This window comes from Notolepis coatsorum (genome assembly GCF_963971535.1).
Source record: "Notolepis coatsorum genome assembly, chromosome: 15".
NCBI lineage: Eukaryota > Metazoa > Chordata > Actinopteri > Aulopiformes > Paralepididae > Notolepis > Notolepis coatsorum.
The window spans coordinates 75,816,920-75,842,351 of NC_140179.1; the positions used below are offsets into that span (position 1 = coordinate 75,816,920).

General features: G+C 42.3%; 1 protein-coding gene across 1 annotated transcript in view; it reads left to right on the forward strand.

Annotated features, from left to right (window-relative positions):
- Positions 1–25,432, forward strand: part of LOC311242090 (fatty acyl-CoA reductase 1-like) — a gene marked incomplete at its 5' end in the record, with an annotated part of 39,282 nt that overhangs the window by 8,284 nt on the left and 5,566 nt on the right. Inside the window, 8 exons of the mRNA XM_084331041.1 lie at positions 5,690–5,869; positions 8,475–8,652; positions 12,861–12,905; positions 14,680–14,798; positions 15,001–15,068; positions 19,458–19,629; positions 22,788–22,917; positions 24,051–24,178. Coding sequence (XP_084187167.1) covers positions 5,690–5,869; positions 8,475–8,652; positions 12,861–12,905; positions 14,680–14,798; positions 15,001–15,068; positions 19,458–19,629; positions 22,788–22,917; positions 24,051–24,178 — 1,020 coding nt within the window. The remainder of the gene's footprint in view (positions 1–5,689; positions 5,870–8,474; positions 8,653–12,860; positions 12,906–14,679; positions 14,799–15,000; positions 15,069–19,457; positions 19,630–22,787; positions 22,918–24,050; positions 24,179–25,432) is intronic.

The window sequence follows — 25,432 nt, forward strand, 5'->3', positions numbered from 1 at the left end:
CACACACACGCACGCACACACACACACACACACACACACACAAGCGCACACACACACACACACACACACACGCACACACACACACACAAGCGCACACGCACACACACACACACACACACACACACACACACACACACACAGTCTCTCTCCATCTCCCGTTCTCTCTTTCTCACACAGACAGACAGACAGACAGACAGACAGACAGACAGACAGACAGACAGACAGACAGACAGACAGACAGACAGACAGACAGAGTCTCTCTCTCTATCTCTCTCACACTCACAAACACACATTCACAGACACACGCACACACACACACACACACACGCACATCCATCATCCATTGAACCACACACCGTATTAAAGTTGCCATCTCTCAATGTGTCTGCTTAAGCTGACCTAGAGTCAGCATTATGGCCCCCCTGGGCAAGATGTACTCCTCTTGTTATTCCATTATGGTTGCAAGAAGTTGTCATCTGCCCTCTAAGGAGGGATGTTGTGAGTGGTACGATAACAGCTTAAGGGAAAGATAGATTAGTTGGTATGTGGTCTGCAGCGGGGTGTGCTTGATTCTGCCATAGGGCAAAAAATATATATATAAAAATTATACGTATTATTTTTGCATTTAATTTTTTTTTATCATTCTTTCCAAAAGCAAAGAGGTCTAGAAGCGTGGCTAACGCTAATGGCGCACATACCAGCGATTGCATGCTTTCGCAGAAGCCTTCAGTCGACTCCTTCAGACATTAAGCACCCCCCACAGCCCAAATTGAATGATAAAATATATATATATATATATATATATATATACATATTGCATTCGAGGGGTAGTCGACACCTTTGCGAACAAATAACCAGATGCTTGGCTTTTTTTATTTTATTTTTATTATCTTTTTTCCCCCTCCTTTTTCCAATTTTTTCTCCCATCCCACTGTTAGTCGTTATGCCAATTCCCAACCCCCTTCCTGGTTGTTGCGCACTTTCCCCTACTGTTGGTCCGAGAGGCCGGAGACTGTCACATGCTTTCCTCTGACGCATGTGCAGCCAGCCGGCAGCCAGCCTGGCCGCGCAGATTCTCACTGGGAGAGTGTAACGTGTGGGAGGCCGCACTACCTCTCTCGCTGAGCAGGCGCCCCGACCGAACTGTAGGGGTCGCTGTCCACAACGCCCAGGACGCGTGAACACTTTAGGCAACTAACATGTGCTTCCGCATTGCTCTGATTGGCCAACTGACCCCACGTGACGCTACGGCTCGTTTTCCCCCTACGCCGGTAACGCGCGCATGCGCATTTTCGTTTTCACGGCACTCAAACGCCAAGCGAGGCTGCTCGCGGAAATGTAATGTTATGTTCGAATCCGTAGAATACATATTTATCAAAAGAACATATTTATCAAAACAACTACCAGATTCACTCATAACGTTATTTCGCGTTATATTCATAACGTTATTTCGCGTGACAACACAGCCCAGCTGTCAGAAGCTGTACATTGAGGGGGTTTGAATCACTGTACATTGAGGGGGTGCGAATCACTGTTTACACTCCCCACAACTGTACATTGTAACGTTATATAACGCAACCCTGAGGGGGTGCGAATCACTGTTTACACTGTTTACACTGTCTATATGAATTGAAAATGGGGGACCCTGATGTAAACAAGACAAACGTCTTTCTCTGGTCTGCATCCCCATAACAATTGTGTGTATTGAGCCGTACTGTATTGTACCCATTCTGCAATCTGTTAAATAAAGATTTTCATTCATTCATTCATTCATTCATTCACACTCCCGCCTTACTGTACCATGTTCTACATATAGAACCTCATCTCATGCACCGGTTTGAATCAAAGCCCTATCGAACGTACGCAAGCTCTACTGTCTTTAACTATAAGCGTTTACACTCCCCACTTACTGTAGAACGCACACTCTACTGTCTTTAACTATAGCTATATATATATATAACTATCGAATCACTTCAATTCTTTTTCCTGCAACATATCCACTCTTGAACAATGAAAAACTCCTTTTTCTTCTATTTACAAATAAGAGCAGCTCTGAAGGCTCACGTCATGAATGTTATTTTGATTGATATGAATAGCTAGTTACGTTTATATAGAGATGATAAATTAATTAAACGTAAAAAAAAATTTAAAAGAAAATTTAAGTGATTCAAACTTGTGACCACAGGCTCCACAGCAGGCTGGCAATCGAGTTGAGCTAAGTGCGTCAATATTAAAACTGAGTGACGAATGTATAATTTACACTTGTGCCAATTGCCTACTTATTATTAACCTAGGTATTGTGCGAGCGTTGCTAATTAACCTGCGTGGTTATTATTATTAACCTTTGCTGATTAACCTGCGTGGTTATTATGTAGGGGGGATTACGAATGCATTAAAGATGGCGGCTTTGTGTTTTTCAAAAAATTTCTCCGGCATAGGGAATGAGCGTAGAGCGGCTGGTATTCACGAAGGAGAGCGCTGGCCAATCAGAGAAACGCGGAAGTGCATGTTAGTTGCCTTAAGTGTTCACGCGCCCAGGACCCACCCGCCAGCTTTCCCCACCCCATAATACTGCCAATTGTATTAGTGTGAACGGCCAGCCAAGCTGGTGACAATGCCGGGAGCTGGATTCGAACACGCGAACCCAGCGTCTCCAGCGTTGGTGACGAACGCAATCTCCGCTACGCCACCTGACCGCCCCCAGATGCTTGGCTTTTATATTCTCTCTCTCTCTTTCTTCCTCTCTTTTTATCTCTCTCTCAGGCCCAGTCCACACGAACGCTGGGTTTTATGTAACCGTGATTTAATGTTCGCGGTTGCACTGTTCGTCCACACGCAACCAGGTTTTTGGAACACTGCAACCGTGGTCATTTAAAACCGGAGTCCAGGGTGACGTTTTGGGGGAATCCCGGTTTCAGTGGTTGCGTGTAGACATAGTAACCGAGATTATTTCCAGTGTTTACGGCAGAGCTGTTGCATGTAGCGTTATATGAAAATTATTGTAATAAACTTTTGTTCGAAACGTATCGTCCAGATATTAGACCTGGCCACCATCACCAGTAAAGAATCAATAGCAAGCGATATCGGGGGTCCCAGATGTAAACAAGACGAAAGTATTTTTCTGGTCTGCATCCCCTTAACAATTGTTTGTATTGAGGCGTATTGTATTGTACCCATTCTGCAATCTGTTAAATAAAGTTTTCATCCATTCATTCTACTAGCGTTAACGTTACTAGTACAATCAATAGCGAGCGATATAACAACATTAACCAGACTGCTATATCAACAATGTTTGTGTCCAGCAAGCTAGTCTCCCATGTGTAACGTTATTAAGCATTAACTTATGTTGGAAATGACAATTATCTATTAATTAATGACGTGATGATTAAAGTATTTCCACTCCATCCACTCCAGCGCCTCACCAGCTAACCACACGTAAGCCAACAAAAATCTGCAATCTTTGTACGCTAGCCGCAATGCTAACTATTATAATGATAAATCCCAATCACATTAGCACGTAAGCTAACAAAATCAGCTATCTTTTTGTGAGACTAAACTCTCCGCTCTTGGTGGTAAATTGTGGTGATGTTGGTTTTGTTTCATCAACAAATGAGGCAGAACACACAGTGAATGTATCCTTTTTTGTTTATTGCACTTTGTTCTTGCTGCAAACAAATAATGAATGCTAATGTTCATGTTCAAGGGGCGAGTTTCTGTTTTGTGCAGGACGTTATAACGTAGTGACGCGTTCAACCCTTCTGATTGGTTGAAATGGCCTTCATGTTTGAACTACATCGCCACCTATTACTTTGGCATTGTACTACATGTATATTACATCACTCGGTAGCGGATTTTTAGCAGTTGCGTGAGTATGCGGTTATTTTTTTAAACCACTAGTGTGTACGGAGGATTCTATTTTTTAAAACCTCTGTGTCAAAAATACCTGTGATCGGGTGGACTGGGCCTCAGTGTGTCTTTCTCTCTCTCCCCCTCTTTATTACTCTCTCTCTCTCTCTCAGTATCTCTCTCACCCTCAAGTTTCAAGTTTCAAGTTTCTTTAATAGTTGTCATACAGAAGTACAGAATACTTTCATACAAAATGCTTCTTACTGTTACGCTCCAGAGACTGTGCTAGACAAGATAGTATCAAATAACATAGTATAGCATGTAATTTAGAAGAAGAAAATGAGGTCACAGTGTTCGGTATAGACATATGTACAATGTTCTGAGTTACCATATAATATACAATACTATGCAGTGTACTAATGTACAGTACTATATAGTGCAAAGCAGAAATGGGATGAGGTACAATTTAGGTACAATTTACAGTAAGGTGTACGAGTTGTAGTGCAATCCTTCATCAATAAATATAAAGTGTGGGGAGTGGGTGCTACAGTGTGTTTGTTTAAAGTGGGTGTGTGCTATAAAGTGTGTGGAGTGGGTGCTACAGTGTGTTTGTTTAAAGTGAGTGTGTGCGTGTGGATGTGTGTGCTATGTGCGTTTGATGGTTGTTGTTGTGTAGTGTTCATTGTTCGTTTAGCAGCCTGATGGCCTGGGGATAGAAGCTTCTTCTGAGTCTTTCTGTGCTCGCCTTGAGACTCCGGTATCGCTTGCCTGACCGCAGCAGTTCAAAGAGGCAGTTGTTCGGGTGACTGGAGTCTTTAATGATTCTCTTAGCCTTGCCCTTGCAACGCTTGTTGTAAATGTTCTGGAGGGTGGGAAGCCCCCCTCCAATTGTGCGTTCGGCTGAACGCGTCACTCTTTGTAGTCTGCTACGGTCTTGTGCAGTGCTATTCCCAAACCAGGAGGTGATGTTGCCAGTCAAGATGCTCTCTATTGTACATGAGTAGAAGTTCTTAAGGATCTTCTGACTGACTTGGAACTTCCTTAGGCGCCTGAGGAAGTAGAGGCGTTGTCGTGCCTTCTTCACAACACTGTCAATGTGTGTGGTCCATGTCAAGTCCTCGGATATGTGGGCTCCGAGGTACTTAAAGCTGTTGACTCTCTCAACCGGTGCCCCGTCGATGCTGAGGGGGCTGTAGTCCTTGACTCTCTCTCAGTGTCTCTCTCTTTCTCTCTGTATTCTGTATCTCTCTCTCTCTGTGTCTCTCTCCCCCCTCTAGTACTCTCTATCCCCTTCTTTATTACTCTCTCTCTCAATGTCTCTCTCTCCCCTTCTTTATCTCTCTCTCTCTCTCAGTGTGTGTGGGCTTGTTTTGTGTCAGTTCCTGTAAACCTGTTTGTGCCCTTTGTGCAATGTGTCCTTGTTGACTGAACCCACGCCTCCATACATGAATGGTCTTACACTCTCAGCATACAAATATTTGACACACAACTATCTCCTCATCACACACACACACACACACACACACACACACACACACACACACACACACACACACACACCAAGATGCACAAACACACTGACACGCACACACTCCTAAGCACACACCCCCATACACACACATGCAATCATCTTTTTCCCATATACCCCATACACACCCACCCACCCCCATACACACACACACACCACACTACACACACAAACACGTAAACGCACGCACGCACACATGTACTTCTTACAGTAACATGGTGTATCTTTTCTCTCTCTCTCTCTCTCTCTCTCTCTCTCTCTCTCTCTCTCTCTCTCTCTCTCTCTCTCTCTCTCTCTCTCTCTCCCCCCCTCCAGACACGCCCTGCAGCTGAATGTGGTTGGCACCCAGCAGCTCCTCGGTCTGGCCCAGCAGATGCAGCACCTGGAGGCCTTCGTCCACGTCTCCACCGCCTACGCAAACTGCAACCGCAGGCACATCGACGAGGTCATCTACCCGCCGCCCGTGGAGCCCAAGAAGCTCATCGAGTCCCTGGAGTGAGTGGGTCGTGTTTCTCATCGGTGCTCCAGTCATCAGTCATGTAGATTAATGTACCAGTGTGTTCTCATCAGGGGTGTAAAAAGTACCCAGAAATTATACTTAACCCTTTCACTGCCACACTACCAAACGGTTAACCCTTTCACTGCGACAATACACAGAAGGTTAACCCTTTCACTGCCACACGACAGCCGGTTAACCCTTTCACTGCCACACTACAGAAGGTTAACCATTTAGATAGATAGGATACTTTCTTAAATTCGGTGACATCGGTAGTGTGATAGTAAAGGGTTAACCTTCTGTAGTGTAGCAGTGAACGTGTTAAGTGAAAGTATGGGTACCGTCTCAAAATCGTACTCAAGTAAAAGTCAGAGTATCTGGCTAAAAACACACTTGAGTAAAAGTCTAAAAGTTTCTACTTTGAAATGTACTTGAGTACTAAAAAGTAAAAGTAAAAACTTTTTTTCTGACTGTCTATTCTTCTGATAGCAGGTGTTTAATCAAAGATCCCCGCTTTCTAGTGTTGCACAAGGACCAATCAGCATGGGTATGGGCGGGTTCATTTTCCATTGATGGGGATTTGATTGGCTGTTTTTAAATAAAGAGCGGCCGCAGGATTAATAGCGTTAACGTTAATTCGGCCAGAGAAACAAATATACTAATTAAAATAGTTGGACCTGCAAGATTTGTACGTTGTACTTTGTAGCTCTGCATTTTAAATGTAAGGAGTAAAAAGTATGTTTTAAAAGTACAAGTATACAAACCTAATAATACTCGAGTAAAGTACAAATCCCCCAAAACAGTACTTAAGTATTGTAACGAAGTACAATTACTCAAGTACTTTACACCCCTGATTCTCATGAACCACGAAAGGTTGAGCGCCAAGTTCTGTCGCGACGCAGCTTCTCTGTGACTTTTAAAGGTGCTATAGATAACATTCAGCCACTAAATGGCGCATTAGAACACCAGCATGCCATTTATCTAAGCAGGTGCATTCCACATGGGGAAATGAGTAGGGAGGGAATAGATGTAAACAACATTTTGGACCCCAACCTTTTTTTTATGATAAATTCATTCATCGGGGGCAATACTTTTATTTCACACCTTTCTAAAAGCTGTTTATTTTTTATTTATTTGTATGATTACTCTACATACAAATGTTATCTATAGCACCTATATAAATTAACATTATGGTTAGGTTAACCCTTTCACTACCACACTACCAAAGGGTTAACCCTTTCACTGCGACAATACAGAAGGTTAACCCTTTCACTGCCACACGACAAAGGGTTAACTCTTTCACAACCACACTACAGAAGGTTAACCCTTTCACTACCACACCGTAGTAGTGAAACCGTTAGGATTAGGGGGCAGGGTTATGGTTAGAGTTGGAACTCACCAACTCTCTCTCTCTCTCTCTCTCTCTCTCTCTCTCTCTCTCTCTCTCTCTCTCTCTCTCTCTCTCTCTCTCTCTCTCTCTCTTTCTCCCTCTCTCTCTGTTTCTTTCTCTCTGTTTTCTGTCATTCTACATTGTGTTGTTCAAAAAGCTGAAATGTAAAAAAATATTTATAAAGAGTAAATAAGAAGAAGAAGAAAAAGGGCATGCCAACAGTCATCAGAATGATTGGATATGCTATCTCATAAATGTTAGGTATATAATATAAATAAACAATGTAGGTAAATACTTAATAAAGGGGCACTTCAACAAAAAGACAATGCTGACTTATTGTGTACACAATCTCACACATATTCCAAAACAGTTGAACATATCTCACACATATTCCAGCACACTTTAATTTAGCTCGACAGTTATTGAGAGTTCATGAGTTTGAAATCATCCTCCAGTGATGTCCTTGGAGGACAATGTGTCCTTGAAACGAGACAGCTACAGGGATTGCAAATAAGGATAGTTATTTTCTCACGTCCGTCATTTCATTGAGCTGTAATTAACACAAGGATGCAGTGTCCTCCAATGACATCACCGGAGGACATATGTAAACTCTTAATGTGTGCCAAAAGTGCCCCTTTAACAGCCAAGCGATTTGGGACTCAAACTTAAGGTGCAGTATAAAATCACTCAAGTAATATAAAAGAGAAACATAAAATACTATACCGAAACATAAAATACTATACAATAAAACAATGTTACAATACAATAACAATCACAGTGTCAGACGGTAATGGGTGGGTATTGCACTGTGTGTATTGCACAAGGGGGGTAGGATGTTGCACAGTGAGGGAGGAGGGGGAAGGAGTGAGTTGGTGGTGATGGCTCTGGGGAAGAAACTGTCTCTGAGCCTCTTTGTTCCGGCTCTGACGCACCTGTAACACCTGCCCGATGGCAACAGGTCCAACAGGTGGAAGCCAGGGTGTGAGCTGTCCTTCGTAATGTGTGTTGCTCTGTTGAGGCAGCGGCTGTGGAAGTGTGCAAGGAGTTGTGCAAGTCCTTCAGGGAGCGGAGGGGGCAGCCGATGATTCTCTGTGCCCAGTTTATGACCCTCTGATTATAAACCACTGTGAAATAGCAGCACCCTAGAAATACCCTGGCAACCTTGTATGTAAATGTAATGTGTGTTCCTTGTTGTGACACTTCCTATTCAACAGGTGGATGGATGACAGCATTGTGCGCGACATCACGCCGCGCCTGATTGGCGACCGGCCCAACACCTACACCTACACCAAGGCCCTGGCCGAGTGCCTCGTCCAGCAGGAGCAGAGCAAGCTCAACATCGCCATCATCAGACCCTCCATAGTGGGAGCCAGCTGGCAAGAACCATTCCCTGTGAGCCTCCCTACCTCCATCCTTCTATCTCTCACTCTGTCCATCCATCCATCTGTATTTCTTTTCATCCATCCACCCCTCGATCATCTCTTCATCCATCCCTCCATCATCTATCTATCTATCTATCTATCTATCTATCTATCTATCTATCTATCTATCTATCTATCTATCTATCTATCTATCTATCTATCTATCTATCTATCTATCTATCTATCTATCTATCTATCTATCTATCTATCTATCTATCTATCTATCTATCTATCTATCTATCTATCTATCTATCTATCTATCTATCTATCTATCTATCTATCTATCTATCTATCCCTCTCCCCTTCCATCCTCTCTCCATCCATCCATCATCTCTTCATCCTTCCCTGCATCACCGCTATCCCTCTCTCCCTCCATCATCTCTCTATCCCGCTCTCCCTCCACCATCTCTCTATCCCGCTCTCCCTCCATCATCTCTCTATCTCGCTCTCCCTCCATCATCTCTCTATCCCGCTCTTCCTCCACCATCTCTCTATCCCTCTCTCCCTCCATCATCTCTCTATCCCGCTCTCCCTCCACCATCTCTCTATCCCTCTCTCCCTCCATCATCTCTCTATCCATCCACCATATCTTCATACTTCCCTGCATCATCTCTATCCCTCTCTCCCATAAAAAATACACACATTAATAATAATAATAATAAATTAAACAATCAAAACAATCAACATGGTAACAGCAAAGAGGCCATACACATAAGGCCTTCTCCCACAATAGATGCCTTGTTCTATGATAGGATATTATACCTGTCACTCAAGAATCTCTGTGTGGGGTGATCGTCGGTACGTCTAATATACATCTCCTTGCGTGTGGTAAATGTTAGCCAACAGGTTAAGCAAGAATCTATCGACGGCTCTGGATATATTCATAAGCAACCCAGTCCTCGCTGCCAGGTCTCACTCTCATTATGTCTCTTGCTGTGGCGGCGGAGTGAGTGGAGATAAGCTATTGATCGATGTTCTCCCACACAGATCAATAATACCTCTCCCCCGTGGGCTTCTTCTTAAGTGGCCCAGTATTACAGAAAATGGCTTTTGGCCGAGGGTATACGTTTGTATCAGGACCGATTATTAAGGCTGTGCTGGATTCGAAACCCATGACATCACGATTACGCGGCACACACCACCACAGCCCACTGAGCTGACAGGACGCCCAGGTCCAGATGGTCTCGTGAACGGGGCCGTGACCCAGACAGCTGTAGAGGAGAGGGGGCAAGGTCAGGGTCATCAAGGGGACAGATGTGGGGGAAGGAACAGACAGGCCTACGTCGCCATTTTAGAGCTTGTTTGAATGTTTCAGATTCAGATTCAGATTACTTTAATCGCCATTATGTTTACAAAACACATAGGAACATGATACGGATGTAACAGTACTGTATATCTGTATGTAATGCTTGTTGACGTGTTGTTCTGTTTTCCTTTGTCTATCCGTTGGTTGTTTTTTCTGTTTATTCTATACTTTTCTTTGTTCTTAGCTATGTGAAGCACTTTGGGTGACAAGCATCATGTCATGTCTAAATGTGCTATATAAATACATTTGATTGATTGATTGATTGATTGATTGATTGATTGATTGATTGATTGATTGATTGATTGATTGATTGATGTCATGTATGTCATAAATGTTATGATGAATTGAAAATGGGGGACCCTGATGTAAACAAGACGAAAGTCTCTCTCTGGTCTGCATCCCCTTAACAATTGTGTGTATTGAGCCGTACTGTATTGTACCCATTCTGCAATCTGTTAATACAATTTTCAATCAATCAATCAATCATACGGCATATACAGTACAGTGCATACACTTTTTTTTCACAAATAAAAAAGTGCAAAACAGGACAAAACAGTGAGACAACGACGAGACAATAAAGTGCAATGGCTAAGGACATGTTGTCAGTGCAAAATAAAGCAGGGGGACACCTGACTCATTTACTAGGCGAGCTGCTGAGGGGAAGAAACTGAGCCTGTGGCGGGTTTTCAGCGTCTTGGGCAGCCGTAGCCGCTTGAAGAGGTTGTGACCCGGGTGGGCGGGGTCTCTGCCATGATCTTCCTCGCCCTCCTCAAGGCCCTGGGGGAGTGTAGGGATTCGAGGGAGGGAAGGGAGCAGCCGATCAACCTCTCCGTCACGGAGGGGTTGATAACGTTAGAAGTTGCGGAAAAGTTAATATCAAGGCTACTGTGAAAGTTCAGTCAAGTGCTTTGATGCTGAACGGTTCACTGGATGCTACCGTGACAAGCTGCGTCCTGGCCTGGCTGCTGCTGCTGCTGCTGCTGCTGGGGTCCTGGCAGCTTTAGCGTTTAGGATCTTACAGAGTTAAGCGTTTAAGTCGGACTCAAGCCACAAATCAATCGCCTGAGGGACAGTTGAAAAGTTTTGAAATGCTGAATATCAGCCAGTACTTAAAGGAACACGCCAACATTTTGGGAAATTAGCGTGTCGTCTTCTCCAGAGAGAGACAAGAAGATATGTCCGCTTCTATTCATTGTGCTAAGCTAGGCTAACGTGCAGCCAGATTGCTTTCTACTGAACGCACAGAGAGGAGACTGGTATCTATCTTCTTGTCTCTCTCTGGAGAAGACGGTAAGCTAATTTCCCAAATGTTGGTGTGTTCCTTTAACTTGAAGGTGGTGTAGTATAATTTGGTGAAGTTGGTTCAAGGTGCGCTACGGTTCAGTACAATATATATATATATATATATATACCATGTTGTTAAATCCTACTATTTATCAATAAGTTACGTTTGTCAAGAACTACTACACCATATACAGGCCTATTGGATTTGTAGTGAGATAGAGGAAACGGCTCATGCTAAAAACACTTCAGTGATTCACAAAAACAAAAGCATAATATTACATAACTAAAAAAGGAATCACAGAAAATACATAAAGATCCTTGTTTTCAATGAATATTTGTATATTTAGGCCCGGTGTTCACAGACTGGGACTCCCCAGGGTGAGCTGGCCTGTAGAAATGTCTCGCTCACGCTTCATCAGTTTATTGCCAGCTCTCAGTAGGAGCTTTGAGGCTAGGGGGATGGGAGCGCGTGCGTGTGCATGTGTGCGTGTGTGCATGTGTGCGTGTGTGCAGCTGCATGCAGTGTAAATGTATTTATTTGTAAGGCCCGACAACACGCGCTAATGTCCCCATGGGCCGGACACGTCTTCTTTAAACAAGTGAAGAAGAAACATCACAATAAATCAAGAACAAAACAAAAACACCATGAAGTCCAATTTTTTTTTAAATAAATGAATGCAACACTCCCAGACATACCTCACTAAAAACCTAGCAATGGGAAAAAAGCACCACAGGCAATGTGGAGGAGAGAAACCTTAGAAGGGCCGTTCAACGGGGGATCTTCCTTCTTAGATGTCGGTGATAGTAGTGTTGCTATAAAACAGGCGAAATAGTTGGTAAGCATGTACATATACGTGTAATGAAACACAAATAAGTACATGCATTAAATAGCAACTGGGATATATAACGTGTATCTTTTTTTCGATTTACTTCAATGTTTATGTCTTATTAGAAGTCCATTAAGTGCTTACATATCAGTGTCAGAGTCTCAATCTGGGGTCAGAGATTAGAACCCCCTCGATTATGAATTGAAAATGGGGGGACCCTGATGTAAACAAGACGAAAGTCTTTCTCTGGTCTGCATCGCCTTAACAATTGTATTGAGCCGTACTGTATTGTACCCATTCTACAATCTGTTAATAAAGTTTTCAATCAATCAATCAATCAATCAATCAATCTGACTTGAAGCTGTAAACAAAACAGCTGTGCTAAAAGCATGCCACTAGACTAATTCCAATCTCTGTGCTTTTCCAACATCAGAGCAAATCATTTGACCCCGAGATATAAGCCTGAACTTGGGGGGCCACATAATGGGCCCCACTGTTTCACACAGAGAAACTGGCAGCAGTCTAACCAGTGGGTTTCATTCATTTTTAACGGGTCTAATTTTTAAGTTGACATCAATGGGCTGTTTCTCTCCGCGTCCTCTGCTCTCTCACCGTAGCAAGTAGCACGATGGTGAGTTGCAGAATGCAGATTCAGCACCACCCAGCCAGGATCACACTAACCTATTCTCTCTCTCTCTGTTCTCTCTCTCTCTCTCTCTCTCTCTCTCTCTCTCTCTCTCTCTCTCTGTTCTCACGCCTCAGGGCTGGATCGACAACTTCAACGGGCCAAGTGGAGTTTTCATTGCTGTAAGTAAAAAGTATTATGCTGATTAGGTTGGAGAGCGTTGGTGTATATATTTGGTATCTGGCGTAGAGATGTAGCAATCATACCTCATTTCAGGTTATCCAAAATGATGTTGAGTGTTTTTTCCTGTTCTACATGTGTGGAATCAGTGGTGTGTCTTAAGTTTGAATGTGGAAGCCCCTTAACCCTTTCACTACCACACTACCAAATGGTTAACCCTTTCACTGCGACAATACAGAAGGTTAACCCGTTCACTGCCCCACGACAAAGGGTTAACCCTTTCACAACCATCTGTAGTGTGGTACTGAAAGGTAGTGAAAGGTTAACCATTCTGTAGTGTGGTAGTGAAAGGTTAACCCTCTGTAGTGTGGTAGTGAAAGGTTAACCCTCTGTAGTGTGGTAGTGAAAGTTTAACCCTCTGTAGTGTGGTAGTGAAAGGTTAACCGTCTGTAGTGTGGTACTGAAAGGTAGTGAAAGGTTAACCATTCTGTAGTGTGGTAGTGAAAGGTTAACCTTCTGTAGTGTGGTAGTGAAAGGTTAATCGTCTGTAGTGTGATAGTGAAAGGTTAACCTTCTGTAGTGTGGTAGTGAAAGGTTAACCTTCTGTAGTGTGGTAGTGAAAGGTTAACCCTCTGTAGTGTGGTAGTGAAAGGTTAACCTTCTGTAGTGTGGTAGTGAAAGGGTTAAAGACTTAAGAAATGTGGACCCCTAGCTCTATTTCTCACTTACTAATGATCTTGTCAATCAAGTCCTTTCTCAGCACAATCCAACCGCTGTTATTTATACTGGATATCCGCAACTCCGGCTAGTTAGGCACAAAATCAATGTAAAGTAATTGCACGCTTCAGTCTGTACTGAAATAAATGCTGTAACCCACTGCATTTCTTTAGCTTTGGGGTGCTTTGCAGTTTCTGAGTAGGTTTAAGTGCTTTTTCTACAGTTGGCGCCATTAACTTTACATTAGTTTTGTGGCCAACTAAGGAGGAGCTGGGTATCCAGTATCGAAGCACCGCATCATGGATTGTGCTGAGAAAAGGACTCTGCCTCTTCATCGATGAGTAGGAAATGGGGCTAGTGGGAGTCTTAAGATTCTAACTTACTCTTTGAGAGAAAGTCTAACTCTAAAGTTTGAAGTCCTAACCCCGGTTCCTCTTTACTGCCAGACATCCAACTACTAGGAACCTAGTAGCTGACTCCCACCTAAAAGGACAATATACTACCGTATGCATACCGCACCTTATGTGAATACTTCATCAGATCATATATTTAGCATTTAAGCCTTTTTAGATTATATATTAGATTAGATTTAGATTATTGGATTATTAGATTATATATTGCATATATTTAGCATTTAGCATTTTAGCATTTTCATATTATATATTAGATTAGATTTAGATTATTGGATTATTAGATTATATATTGCATATATTTAGCATTTAAGCATTTTTAGATTATATATTAGATTAGATTTAGATTATTGGATTATTAGATTATATAGTGTAACTATTTATTGCAGGGCAAATATAACTGAGAGGGCATACATACCCTCATCTCGCACCTTGTTGCCCACATGTCCAGAGTTGATTATATTGATTTGTTATATTGTTTACACTGCTTTTTTATTCTATTTTATTTTTACTTCTCCACTGTTCTATAATTATGTCACCTGTACCTTGTATGTCTTATACTACCTGTACCCCCCCCTCCCCCCTCCCCCATGCGGCCAACAAGGGGATCAATAAAGGAATATCTTATCTTATCTTATCTTGTTATCAGGCTGGCAAGGGCCTCCTGCGGACCATGAGGGCCAACAACGACGCGGTGGCAGACCTGATCCCTGTGGACGTGGTCATCAACCTGATGCTGGCGGCCGGCTGGTACACGGCAGTTCAAAGGTCAGCATTAGGGACGTCCCATATTATCGGCCGATATTGGCATTAAAATGTAATATCGGGAATTATCGTTATCGGTTTTCAAAAAAATTACGATATTGTCAGTGAGAACTATGTGAATTACAAAGTGTGATGTCTATATAGACAGCATCAGGCATATTGACCTTTGACCCTCTCAACTTTTCTCTCTCCCATTTTTTTGCAGACCGAAAACAGCACTGGTCTACAACTGCACAACGGGTGGCATCAACCCCTTCCACTGGGGTGAAATCGGTACGTATATCTGCATCTTGGCGTGTCTGTGGTCTCGCCGTGCCGTCATCATCAGCAGGGCCGTGCAGAGACCTTTAGAGGGGCAGGTGCTCAAATTATTATAATTTTTTTAGTTTTTGGTAGATATTTTATTGGTTTTTGTTACCGGGCAGTCCGGTAGAGAGAGAGAGAGGGAAGTATTGGGAGATAGACGCGGGAAGACATTCGGCAAAGGTCGCCGGGTCGGGGAGTCGAACCCGGGACGGCCCTGGCGGCGCCCCAGGTGCTCACATTTTAAAAAGGGCACAAGTATCAAAATGTTAGAACACCAACTACAGCGTAACGTAACCAGCCAAACTATAGCACATTAGCAACCAATATTCAGATAATGTAACACAGAATCTTACAACAAACTGCATCATACTATTTGATTATGCCTTAGAATAGTTTGGGATTAGAGCGGTCAGGTGGCGTAGCGGAGATTGCGCTCGTCACCAATGCAAGAGGCTGCGGTCTCGACTCCTGGAGTCAGCATTGCCTTGGCTTGGGCTGATCGCTATACTAACTCGTTTGGCTGGGTTAGGGGGAGGGGAGCCGTGGGTGGGAAACTGGCGTTGTGGTCAGGTCAGGTCTGGGCGCTTGCTCAGCGGAGGCAGGACTTGAGGAAGGCAGCGTGACCTCCCACACGTTACACTTCACCAATGAGAGCCCTCGCTGCCAGGTGAGAAGAGAGCCACTGGCTGTCGCCGCACGTGTCGGAGGAAGCGTGCGGATACTTCCGGGTTCCCTTGTACCGACCAGTAGGAGAACATGCGCACAACAACCAGGTAGGGGAGGGGGGGGGGGGAATTGGCACAACGACTAAATTGGGACGGGGAGAAAACAGAGAAAAATCGGAAAATCGGAGAGAGAGAGATACAAAAAAGGGAAAAAAAATAATAGTTTGGGATTTATCAAAATGTATTATAGATTTCTATTGGCTAATTCCAAGAGGGAGGGCGACGCGTCACGCAACATAACAGAAAACCATGCACCTCAGACAGACAGGCATTCAAATATTTGTTTATAATATTATTTCAATTATTCTTGATGAGGACCATGGGCATTGCTCTTTACAAAAAAAGAATAATAATGATATTTTAAAAAAGCCTTGTCAAAAAAAAGGGCACTTTGGTCATCAAGGGGCACATGAGCACAAATCCTGGTCATCAGCACAAATCATTACTACAACCCTGTGACGTGATGTTGAGCCAGCCGTGTGGCTGTGATGTGGTGGTGGTTGTTGTTGCCGTGGGTGTGATGGTAGGTGTCTGCTGCCCCCTGCTGGAGACTAGTAGAAGACGAAGCTTAGAATCAGAATCAGAATCAGAAAGGTCTTTATTTGCCACGTAGTTTTCACAGACAAGGGAATTTGCTTTGGACGTTTTCAGTGCGACATTTAGCGGACAGACATTAACAGACAGATAATACAATAAAGAGGTGGAGTAAAATAAAATGAATATGAGCTCATTTAAGTGAACGTATGGGTACCGTCTCAAAATCTTACTCAAGTAAAAGTCAGAGTATCTGGATAAAAACACACTTGAGTAAAAGTCAAAAGGTTTCTACTTTTAAATGTACTTAAGTACTAAAAAAGTTAAAAAAAAACATTTCTGACTGTCTATTCTTCTTATATCGGGTGTTTAATAGATTTTCCATTGATGGGGATTTGATTGGCTGTTTTTAAATAAAGAGCGGCCGCAGGATTAATAACATTAACGTTAATTCGGCCAGAGAAACAAATATACTAATTAAAATAGTTGGACCTGCGATATTTGTACTTTGTAGGTCTGCATTTTAAATGTAAGAAGTAAAAAGTATGTTTTTTCCCTCTGAAATGTAATTGAGTAAAAGTACAAGTATACAAACCTAATAATACTCGAGTAAAGTACAAATCCCCAAAAACAGTACTTAAGTATTGTAACAAAGTACAATTACTCAAGTACCTTACACCTTGAAAGTATATAGTCTGGTAAGAAAGACAAACTTGTCAAAATTTTGTAAAAAAAAAAAAAAAAAAATCTGTAGTTAACATTTACTTCTTCTTCTTGTGTTCTACCTTTATTGGATATAGTTCCATGGTAGCACATTTGATGAAAATTCATCAGAAGAAGATGATAACGAAATCAATGGCCTTATTTACAGATGCAGCTAATTAAGGTGGATTTTTACAAAGTTGTGTTGGAGTCTTCTCACTCGTCTTTCTTATATTATTAACACTCAAGTAGGTAGATGTCGTCTTTATCATCTTTTACAATCACCATAATTGTCGATGGAGCGGTTCCACACAGTATTTGGATTTTGGAAGTTTATATTTACTGAAGTCTTAGGCCATAGGTATACAATGTATGAATTATTATTAAAGAAGAAAATAATAAAAATGGTCTTGCCCTACTACAAGATTAGGCCTACTTTCAACAGTGTCAGTATTGAAACTGGATTGCTGTGTTGGAGGTCTTCATCAATGACATCAACTGTTCTCATTTGAACTATTGAGAAACTGAAAAAAAAAAAAAAAGAAAAAAAAGGATGAAATCTTACCCCCACATCCTTGACAATCAGCCAGAGATGGCTGCTGCCTTGTCGTCTCCGTCCCAGGAATCAGCCGAGACAGTGAGATTAGAGGGCTGCGGGTGTCAAACAGGCAGAGATTAAAACACACCGTCGGCGACGAGAGACCCCCCCCCAGGGACCCCCCCCCCTCTCTCTCTCTCTCTCTCTCTCTCTCTCTCTCTCTCTCTCTCTCTCTCTCTCTCTCTCTCTCTCTCTCTCTCTCTCTCTCTCTCAGAGTAGTGAACGCGCTCCCTTCACCCTGTAAATTCTTGGATATGTAATTACAGACGCGGTTTAGGAGAGATCAAGACCATTGACGTGTTGAATCGTTTGGAGGCCCGCCAGCGGCCGGCGGCGACGCGCTAGTCACTGGCATCTAGCTGTGTCAGCCGCTCCGGGGCGCCACGGTGCAGCAACTAGCGCGGCCGGCCGTCTCTATGGCAACAGCGGCTGGTAGCGTGCAGGTCGGCTTGAAGGTTATTATAGCCACGGTACTCTCTCTGTGAGCCGGGCTGTTGCAGAGTTTTTTTAAGCACATCTGGGCTTGTCACCTTGGATCTGGTCAACTGGCCTCCTGCAACCCTGTTACCATGGAAACCCACATGGCCTAGCTTGGGGGGGGGGGGGGGGGGGTGTGATGTAATGTGCAAGGTCATACCCACGGCTCCTTCCTGGCTGTGTGTGTGTGTGTGTGTGCGGCTGCAGCAGTGTGCCGCGGGGCTGGTGGTGCTTGTGCGTTATGCTTTTTTTGTTTTCGCGTGTGGAATCATTCTATAGCCGCATGCCAGATAATCCATAGGGGCAGGAGATACAGGGGCGTTATTATTATTATTGTTAAGTCTGGCCACAGTTCCTAGAGGTCAAGTTCATTCCATATGTGTGTCATCATATGGTGGGTTCTTACTCCACTGGATATATGGAGATCCAGTTTGATAGCAGGTGTTTTGTGGAATATGAAAAAGAGCATATTCTCCACCTTTCTCTTTTGTTTCAGCGCTATAGATTGTCCCACACCCTCTCACATTTAACAATAATCTGTCATAACAATCTTGTCTGAAACCTGCTAATAGTCTTTTATAGACTTCAATGTCAGAAATCATAATCGATCAGATTAAAACGGCACGATTCTCAATACAAGTGAGCCCTCAGACCCTGGAGGTGGGCGGGGCCTCAGACCCTGGAGGTGGGCGTGGCCTCCGACCCTGGAGGTGGGCGTGGCCTCAGACCCTGGAGGTGGGCGGGGCCTGTGCAGGAACCATTCTTGGTGTTGGACATTTTAACACAGACTATATATATTACAATTTAAAAAAAAGATTCAGGCGGTTTTGATGCTAATTTTATATACATTTTATCATAAAGTTTATCATATTGTTATTATTATTAAACTGCGTCAATATTCCATGGGGGGTGCTTAATGTCTGAAGGAGTCGACTGGAGGCTTCTTGTCTTCTGCGAAAGCATGCAATTGGTCCACTGGTGGATACATCTTGATATGTCTAGTGTGTGAAATCCTCTTTCAGTGCCTCTGTGCCCGTTTTCTTAGGCAGTTAGCCTCGCTGGTATGTGCGCCATTAGCATTAGCCACTCTTCTAGGCCTCTTTGCTTTTGGAAAGAATGATTAAGAAAATGATTATTAAAAAGATTTATTATAATCTTTATTTTTTCTTTTTGCATTCGACTAGGAGGTTGGCAGTCGACTACGGCTCCTTTCGATCGATTAGACCCCTTTCTATTTGACTAGTCGAGGTCAGCCCTGATGCACACATCATACTTCCTAATGTCGTCCATGCCCTTCCTCCACTGTGTTCCCGCCCTCAGAGCACTATGTGATGTCCACCTTCAAGAGGAACCCGCTGGAACAAGCCTTCCGCAGACCGAACGCCAACATCACCTCGAACTACCTGATCAACCAGTACTGGATGCTGGTCAGCCACAAGTTCCCCGCACTCATTTACGACTTTTACCTGCGCCTTACTGGACAGAAACCAATGTAAGATGCATAAAAGCCTGGAGTTCTATAATTTGTTTAAAAAATGCTTAGATTGAGTAAGGGCTGCCATCGAATAAAGATATGCTCAGTCAACTAAATGTCATAGAGGTTGGTTTGTGATCCGAGTCTATCCCGTCTATCGAATCGACAAATTAGTTTAAATAATTTTCCTTCAGGAAAAAAACAATGCACTTATTTCGCCTAGATTAGAAGGATGTCATTACAATCCATTTTCATTTATTTCAGTGCTTATTAAAAACCAAAGTGTAAATGTGACCAGGCACAGAGTTTAGGGTCTTGCTGAGCAACCTTCAAAACAATATACAGGTTCATACCTTCAAAATAAGCCATCACTTGTACAAATCGGGCAGATACTTTTCAATCTATGTCTTATGAACCATGATAACACAATACCTATTTCAGAGCCACAGGCCTCAAAAGAACTGGAGCCATTGACATGATCAACTTCAGAGGCCAGAATGTGGGACCTATACACATTTACTATCCAATAGCATTGTGAGGCTGAACAACAGCTCAAACATTTTTAAATAAACATTTACAGACTTTTTTTTAAACAGCTAAAAGCTAAAAGTGATGTTGTAATTTTGCAACCGAGGGTCTTACACTATGCATGGAGACTACATTACCCAGAAATCATTGCTATTATATTGTAACCCCCCACTTATCACCTTCCAGTCTGAGAGCAGCCGTTGTGGGGTATTGTGAGATCTTATAACCCAACTACAGGATAAAGGAAAATAGTCAAGATAGAAGATAGTAATCAAGATTAAAAAAAAAAAAAAAAAGTGAATGTGTATAGTGAACGTTTAAATCCCCCTACTGTAACGGTGTGCTATAGTTCACAAGCCCTCCTTCAGTGTAGACTTTTATACTCTGTTTAGATTAATCATACCATTGCATGATCATGTATACAATTATTATTTTTTAAGTTTAGATATCAACATTATCTGGCCATCCTCAGTAAATACTATCAAACTCGTCTGACCGCATCTGGTTTTTCCAAAGACCAGAGATGGGACAGGCTTGCGTGCACACATGCACACAGTCACACACACACACACAGAAAGGGAGAATGGCTTATATAGCAGACTTAATGATTTTAGAATATTTCAGCGAATGAAGTTAAATCAACTATCCAGTTAGTTTGTATAGTGTAACGTTTGGCGAGAGAGAGAGAGAGAGAGAGAGAGAGAGAGAGAGAGAGAGAGAGAGAGAGACTAAACGATGTTATGTGCGAGCAGCGCGAGTCAGTTTGACTTGCGGAGCGGGCACTGGAGTAAATGCCTTATTCTATGCGCACTTGCCACAGCCAGCGACGGAGAGATACACTTTAAATTATATTTTTTTATTTTCACACCACCAACAAAGTAGCCTACTGGGTCCGTTGTCTCAAAATTTTGGATTTGGTAGCTGTCATTTCTCCGTCTCGTCTACGACACTTGAGACCAAAAGTACTCCCTTATTATGATGATGCCCAGGAAATCGTTCAGTTATGACTAATAACCAACAACTCTTTCACTGTAAAAGAAAATATATAATAATAATGTTAACACATTGGGTGCCACGCCCCTTCCGGGAAGTGCATAGGCCTTGCCACCCATTAACCCCATGTAAGCGCTCACCTTGTTTGTAGAGCTAAACCTATATTTTATATTATAGCTATGGATCTAATAACGCTGTCGATTGTCAGTGGGTTTCTTATGGTCAACATGCAAGAAACAGATCTTTCATCTATACATTTCCGTTTTATACCGTGGTGAATATAAGTATAGTTGTAGAGTGATCCTGTGTAATCCCAGGGAAGTCCGTCAAACAGCCCTTTAGTGAAATCCACTTATCACGTTGCCATTTTTCGCCTGATTATCGAATCATCCTGAAGTCAACGCTAGATTATTGGTATTATGTTTCCTCGTGCATGCACGAAAGGGGACGGGGAAAACCGGCCCTCCATGCATCTATCGCAGCCAACACACACACACACAGCCTGCAATCGCGGGAAAAGAATTATCGGATCAACGCAAGATTGGTAATATATAGTCCTTACCTTGGCTCTGATGTACTGCAAAAAGAATAATCCAATTATCTGATCGCCATTCCAAATATTCATCGTTTGTCCGACGTTATCCAGCATTGCACATGAACGGGTGGGCAGATGAACTCATCAAGGCAACCGTGGTGACGGCTTGTCTTGCCGGAGTGTTTAGAACCTGCCCCCACACCGCAGCTCGGCCGAGAAAACAAACCACATCGTTTCAAATGGAGTGTAATAGCGGCCGCAAGGCTTTAGGCGGTGGTATCGCACCGCTGCGGTCTCAGACAGAGTGTCACCCAGTCCTACAGCACAGCAGGATGAATTATGAATGGAAATAGCGAATAAAAGAAAAACGGATCCAATAACGAATTTACTCATTGTTTGGCGTCCAACGATTGGCAGGCTATAACGAGTTAATTTGTTTTTGGCGCAGAAACAGTTAAAAAAAAATATATATGTAAGGTGATATAGATAATATTCAGCCACTAGAGTCACTTATCCAATCAGGTGCATTCCACGTGATGAACCAATCAGGTGCATTCCACGTGGTGAACCAATCAGGTGCATTCCACGTGATGAACCAATCAGGTGCATTCCATGTGGTGAACCAATCAGGTGCATTCCACGTGATGAACCAATCAGGTGCATTCCACGTGGTGAACCAATCAGGTGCATTCCACGTGATGAACTAATCAGGTGCATTCCTCGTGGTGAACTAATCAGGTGCATTCCACGTGGGGAACCAATCAGGTAAACAACAACATGTTTTAAATTATAAATTCATTCATCAATAATATTTTGGGAGAAAAGCAATACATTATTTCGGCACCCTTCTAAAAGTTCTGGAGATGTATTATAAAAATAATAAAATAAAATAAAATAAAAATATTACATAACATTTTTATCTATAGCACCTTTAACTCATTAAAGAAGGTTTCGTAAAAGTCTGTAGACTAAAGAAAATCGATGTTGACTAAGATCGTAGTAACAAGGCCCTGATGATCTGACCCCCCCTCTCTCTCTCTCTCTCTCTCTCTCTCTCTCTCTCTCTCTCTCTCTCTCTCTCTCTCTCTCTCTCTCTCTCTCTCTCTCTCTCTTTCTTTAGGATGATGCGTATATTTAACCGGCTGCACAAGGCCATCAGCCTGCTGGAGTACTTTAGCAATCAGGACTGGGAGTGGAACTCGGACAACATGAGCATGCTGCTGAGCCAACTCACCCCAGAGGACAGGAAGGTTCGTCTGGTTATCTTTTCCCGGGTTTCTACGCTCCTGGGAAAACCTCAAAAGTCATGTAGTCCAGTCAGGTTTATTTGTATCACCTGTTATCACGTGTCTCAACAGGCTTCACAGGCCCACTTTACAGATAAGCAACACTGTAAAGGACCTCGATCCATGATATTTACTTTAACCCCCCCCCCCCCCCACACAACCCCCCCTACCTCTGTTGCTATGGACATGGACAAACTATGATATTGTGGTCTTTGTAATTATGTATTTATGTATTTAACTGCATGTAGTATGTATGTATTGTAAGTGATGTTATATGTTCTATGTTCTATGTTGGAACAATGCTGTAACTGCACTGAAAACAAATTCCACCAGCCTGGCTGGGTGGTCATTAAAGAATCTAATCTAATCTAATCTAACCATCGGTATCCTGGTTTCAATTGGATTAGTATTATTTAAGTGCAAAAGTGGTACCATGGCGATACACACCTTTTATGTAACTGATTTATACAATGGCCGGTGCCGTGGTGAGACTGAAATTACAATCAAATCACCATGATACATTTTCATGAGGGATTAGTGAAGATAAGGAAAAACTCCCAAAAAAATATTTAAAAAAATAGATGGCACCTACACTACAGCAACATAGCTCCCTCTGGTGTGCGAAAGTGGAATTACAGATGCCATAACACATTCCCAATAGGTATTTCAAGTTCAAGTTTCAAGTTCAAGTTTGTTTATTAATTGTCATAGTAAAATACAGAGCCCCTGGGAGTGTGCTAGATAAAAATAGATAAAAAGTATAAAATAGAAAAAGTCAAAAGTACGTAAAATAAAGTGTTCAGTCAATATATATACAATATACAATACAGAGTAAAAAGAGTAACAGTGAGGTACAATGCAGAAATGGGATGAGGTACAAACTTAGGGTAAGGTGCAATGAGGTATGAATTGTAGTGCAAATCTCTTTACTAATAAATATAAAGTGTGTTAAAGTGTCTAAAGTGAGTAAAGTGGGTGTTAAGGTGAGTGTTTATTTAAACTGAGTGTGTACGTGTGGATGTGTGCTGTGAGTGTATTTCTAGCTTTCGTTGCATGATCCCGACCTCACCTTCCGTTAAATCCTTCCTTTCTTGCAGACGTTTAACTTTGATGTCCGCCAGCTGAACTGGCCAGAGTACATTGAGAACTACTGCATTGGCACAAAGAAGTACGTCCTGAATGAAGACATGGCAGACATCCCCCTTGCCAGGCAACATCTGAGAAAGTAAGAACTATGATGACGTGTGCACCTAAAAAGCGTGCATATCAGGGGCGTATCTAGACCCAGCACTTCAGTAGGGCACAGAAGGGCACCAAAAAATTTGGCCGGTTTTGGCCGGTTTGTGGGCGAAAATGGGTGGATTTTGTAACTATTTTTTTTAAACTTTATTTCGGTTTTAGGGTTAGGTTAGGGTTATGTTATTTAATTATTTGGGGGAGCCAGCCCCCCAAACTCCTGAAATGCATAGAAATCTATGAAATAAATAAAACAATCTGACATTTATATTAAAAAGAGCTAGCCCCCCAAACCCCTAAAATACATAGAAATCTATGCATTTTGGAACAGTTACTATATATATAGTCAAGAAAGCATTTAGTCATACTTAAAGTTTAAAGTGCTTTACTTGCATTGAACATTGAACATTGAGGAGACATCATTAGAAAGCACAATGTATGTTTCCATAGTTACGCAGATTACACACAATTGTACATATCCGCTGAACCAAATTATCACACAGCTATAAACTCCATTTCCGCCTGTCTCTTAGCAATAAACAAATGGATGACGAACAACTTCCTAAAATTAAATGAGGGCAAAACTGAAATCCTACTAGTCGGTCCTATAACAAAAAGAGAAATGTTACAGAGCAATATGGGGCAACTTACTCCTTGGATCAAACCCAAAGTTACAAGTAAATAACCTACACTGGCTTCCGGTAACATTTAGAATTGATTTCAAGGTCCTCCTCCTTATATACAAAGTATAAACATTGCGATCATCTACTATTGAAGGTTCCAAGCCACAGTCTAAAGAAAATCGGGGATGCAGCCTTTGCTAACTATGCACCAAAGTTATGGAACACACTACCTATGGACATTAGGGAAGCTAGATCTCTTAATATTTTCAGAAATAAGCGAAAAACGTACCTCTTCACCATAGCCTTCTAATACACCCCGCTGTTGATTGTACTGTAGCACTATTTTACTCTGGCCATTCTATTGCATAATTTTACTATTTATTCTACTATTCTATTATTGCACTGTATTATTGGTGTGCAAACCAGTCAACTTACAAAAAATAGCCTGTTGGAGGATTTCAACAAGATAAATGCGACAACATTGCAAAATATTTCACTATAATATTTCAAAGTGAAGTAAAAAATATTATAATAATTATTTGATCATGTTAAATGATCATTTGATCATGTTAAAAAGGGGGAAATAAAAAACATTTGTAAATTTTTTATTTCTTTTTATC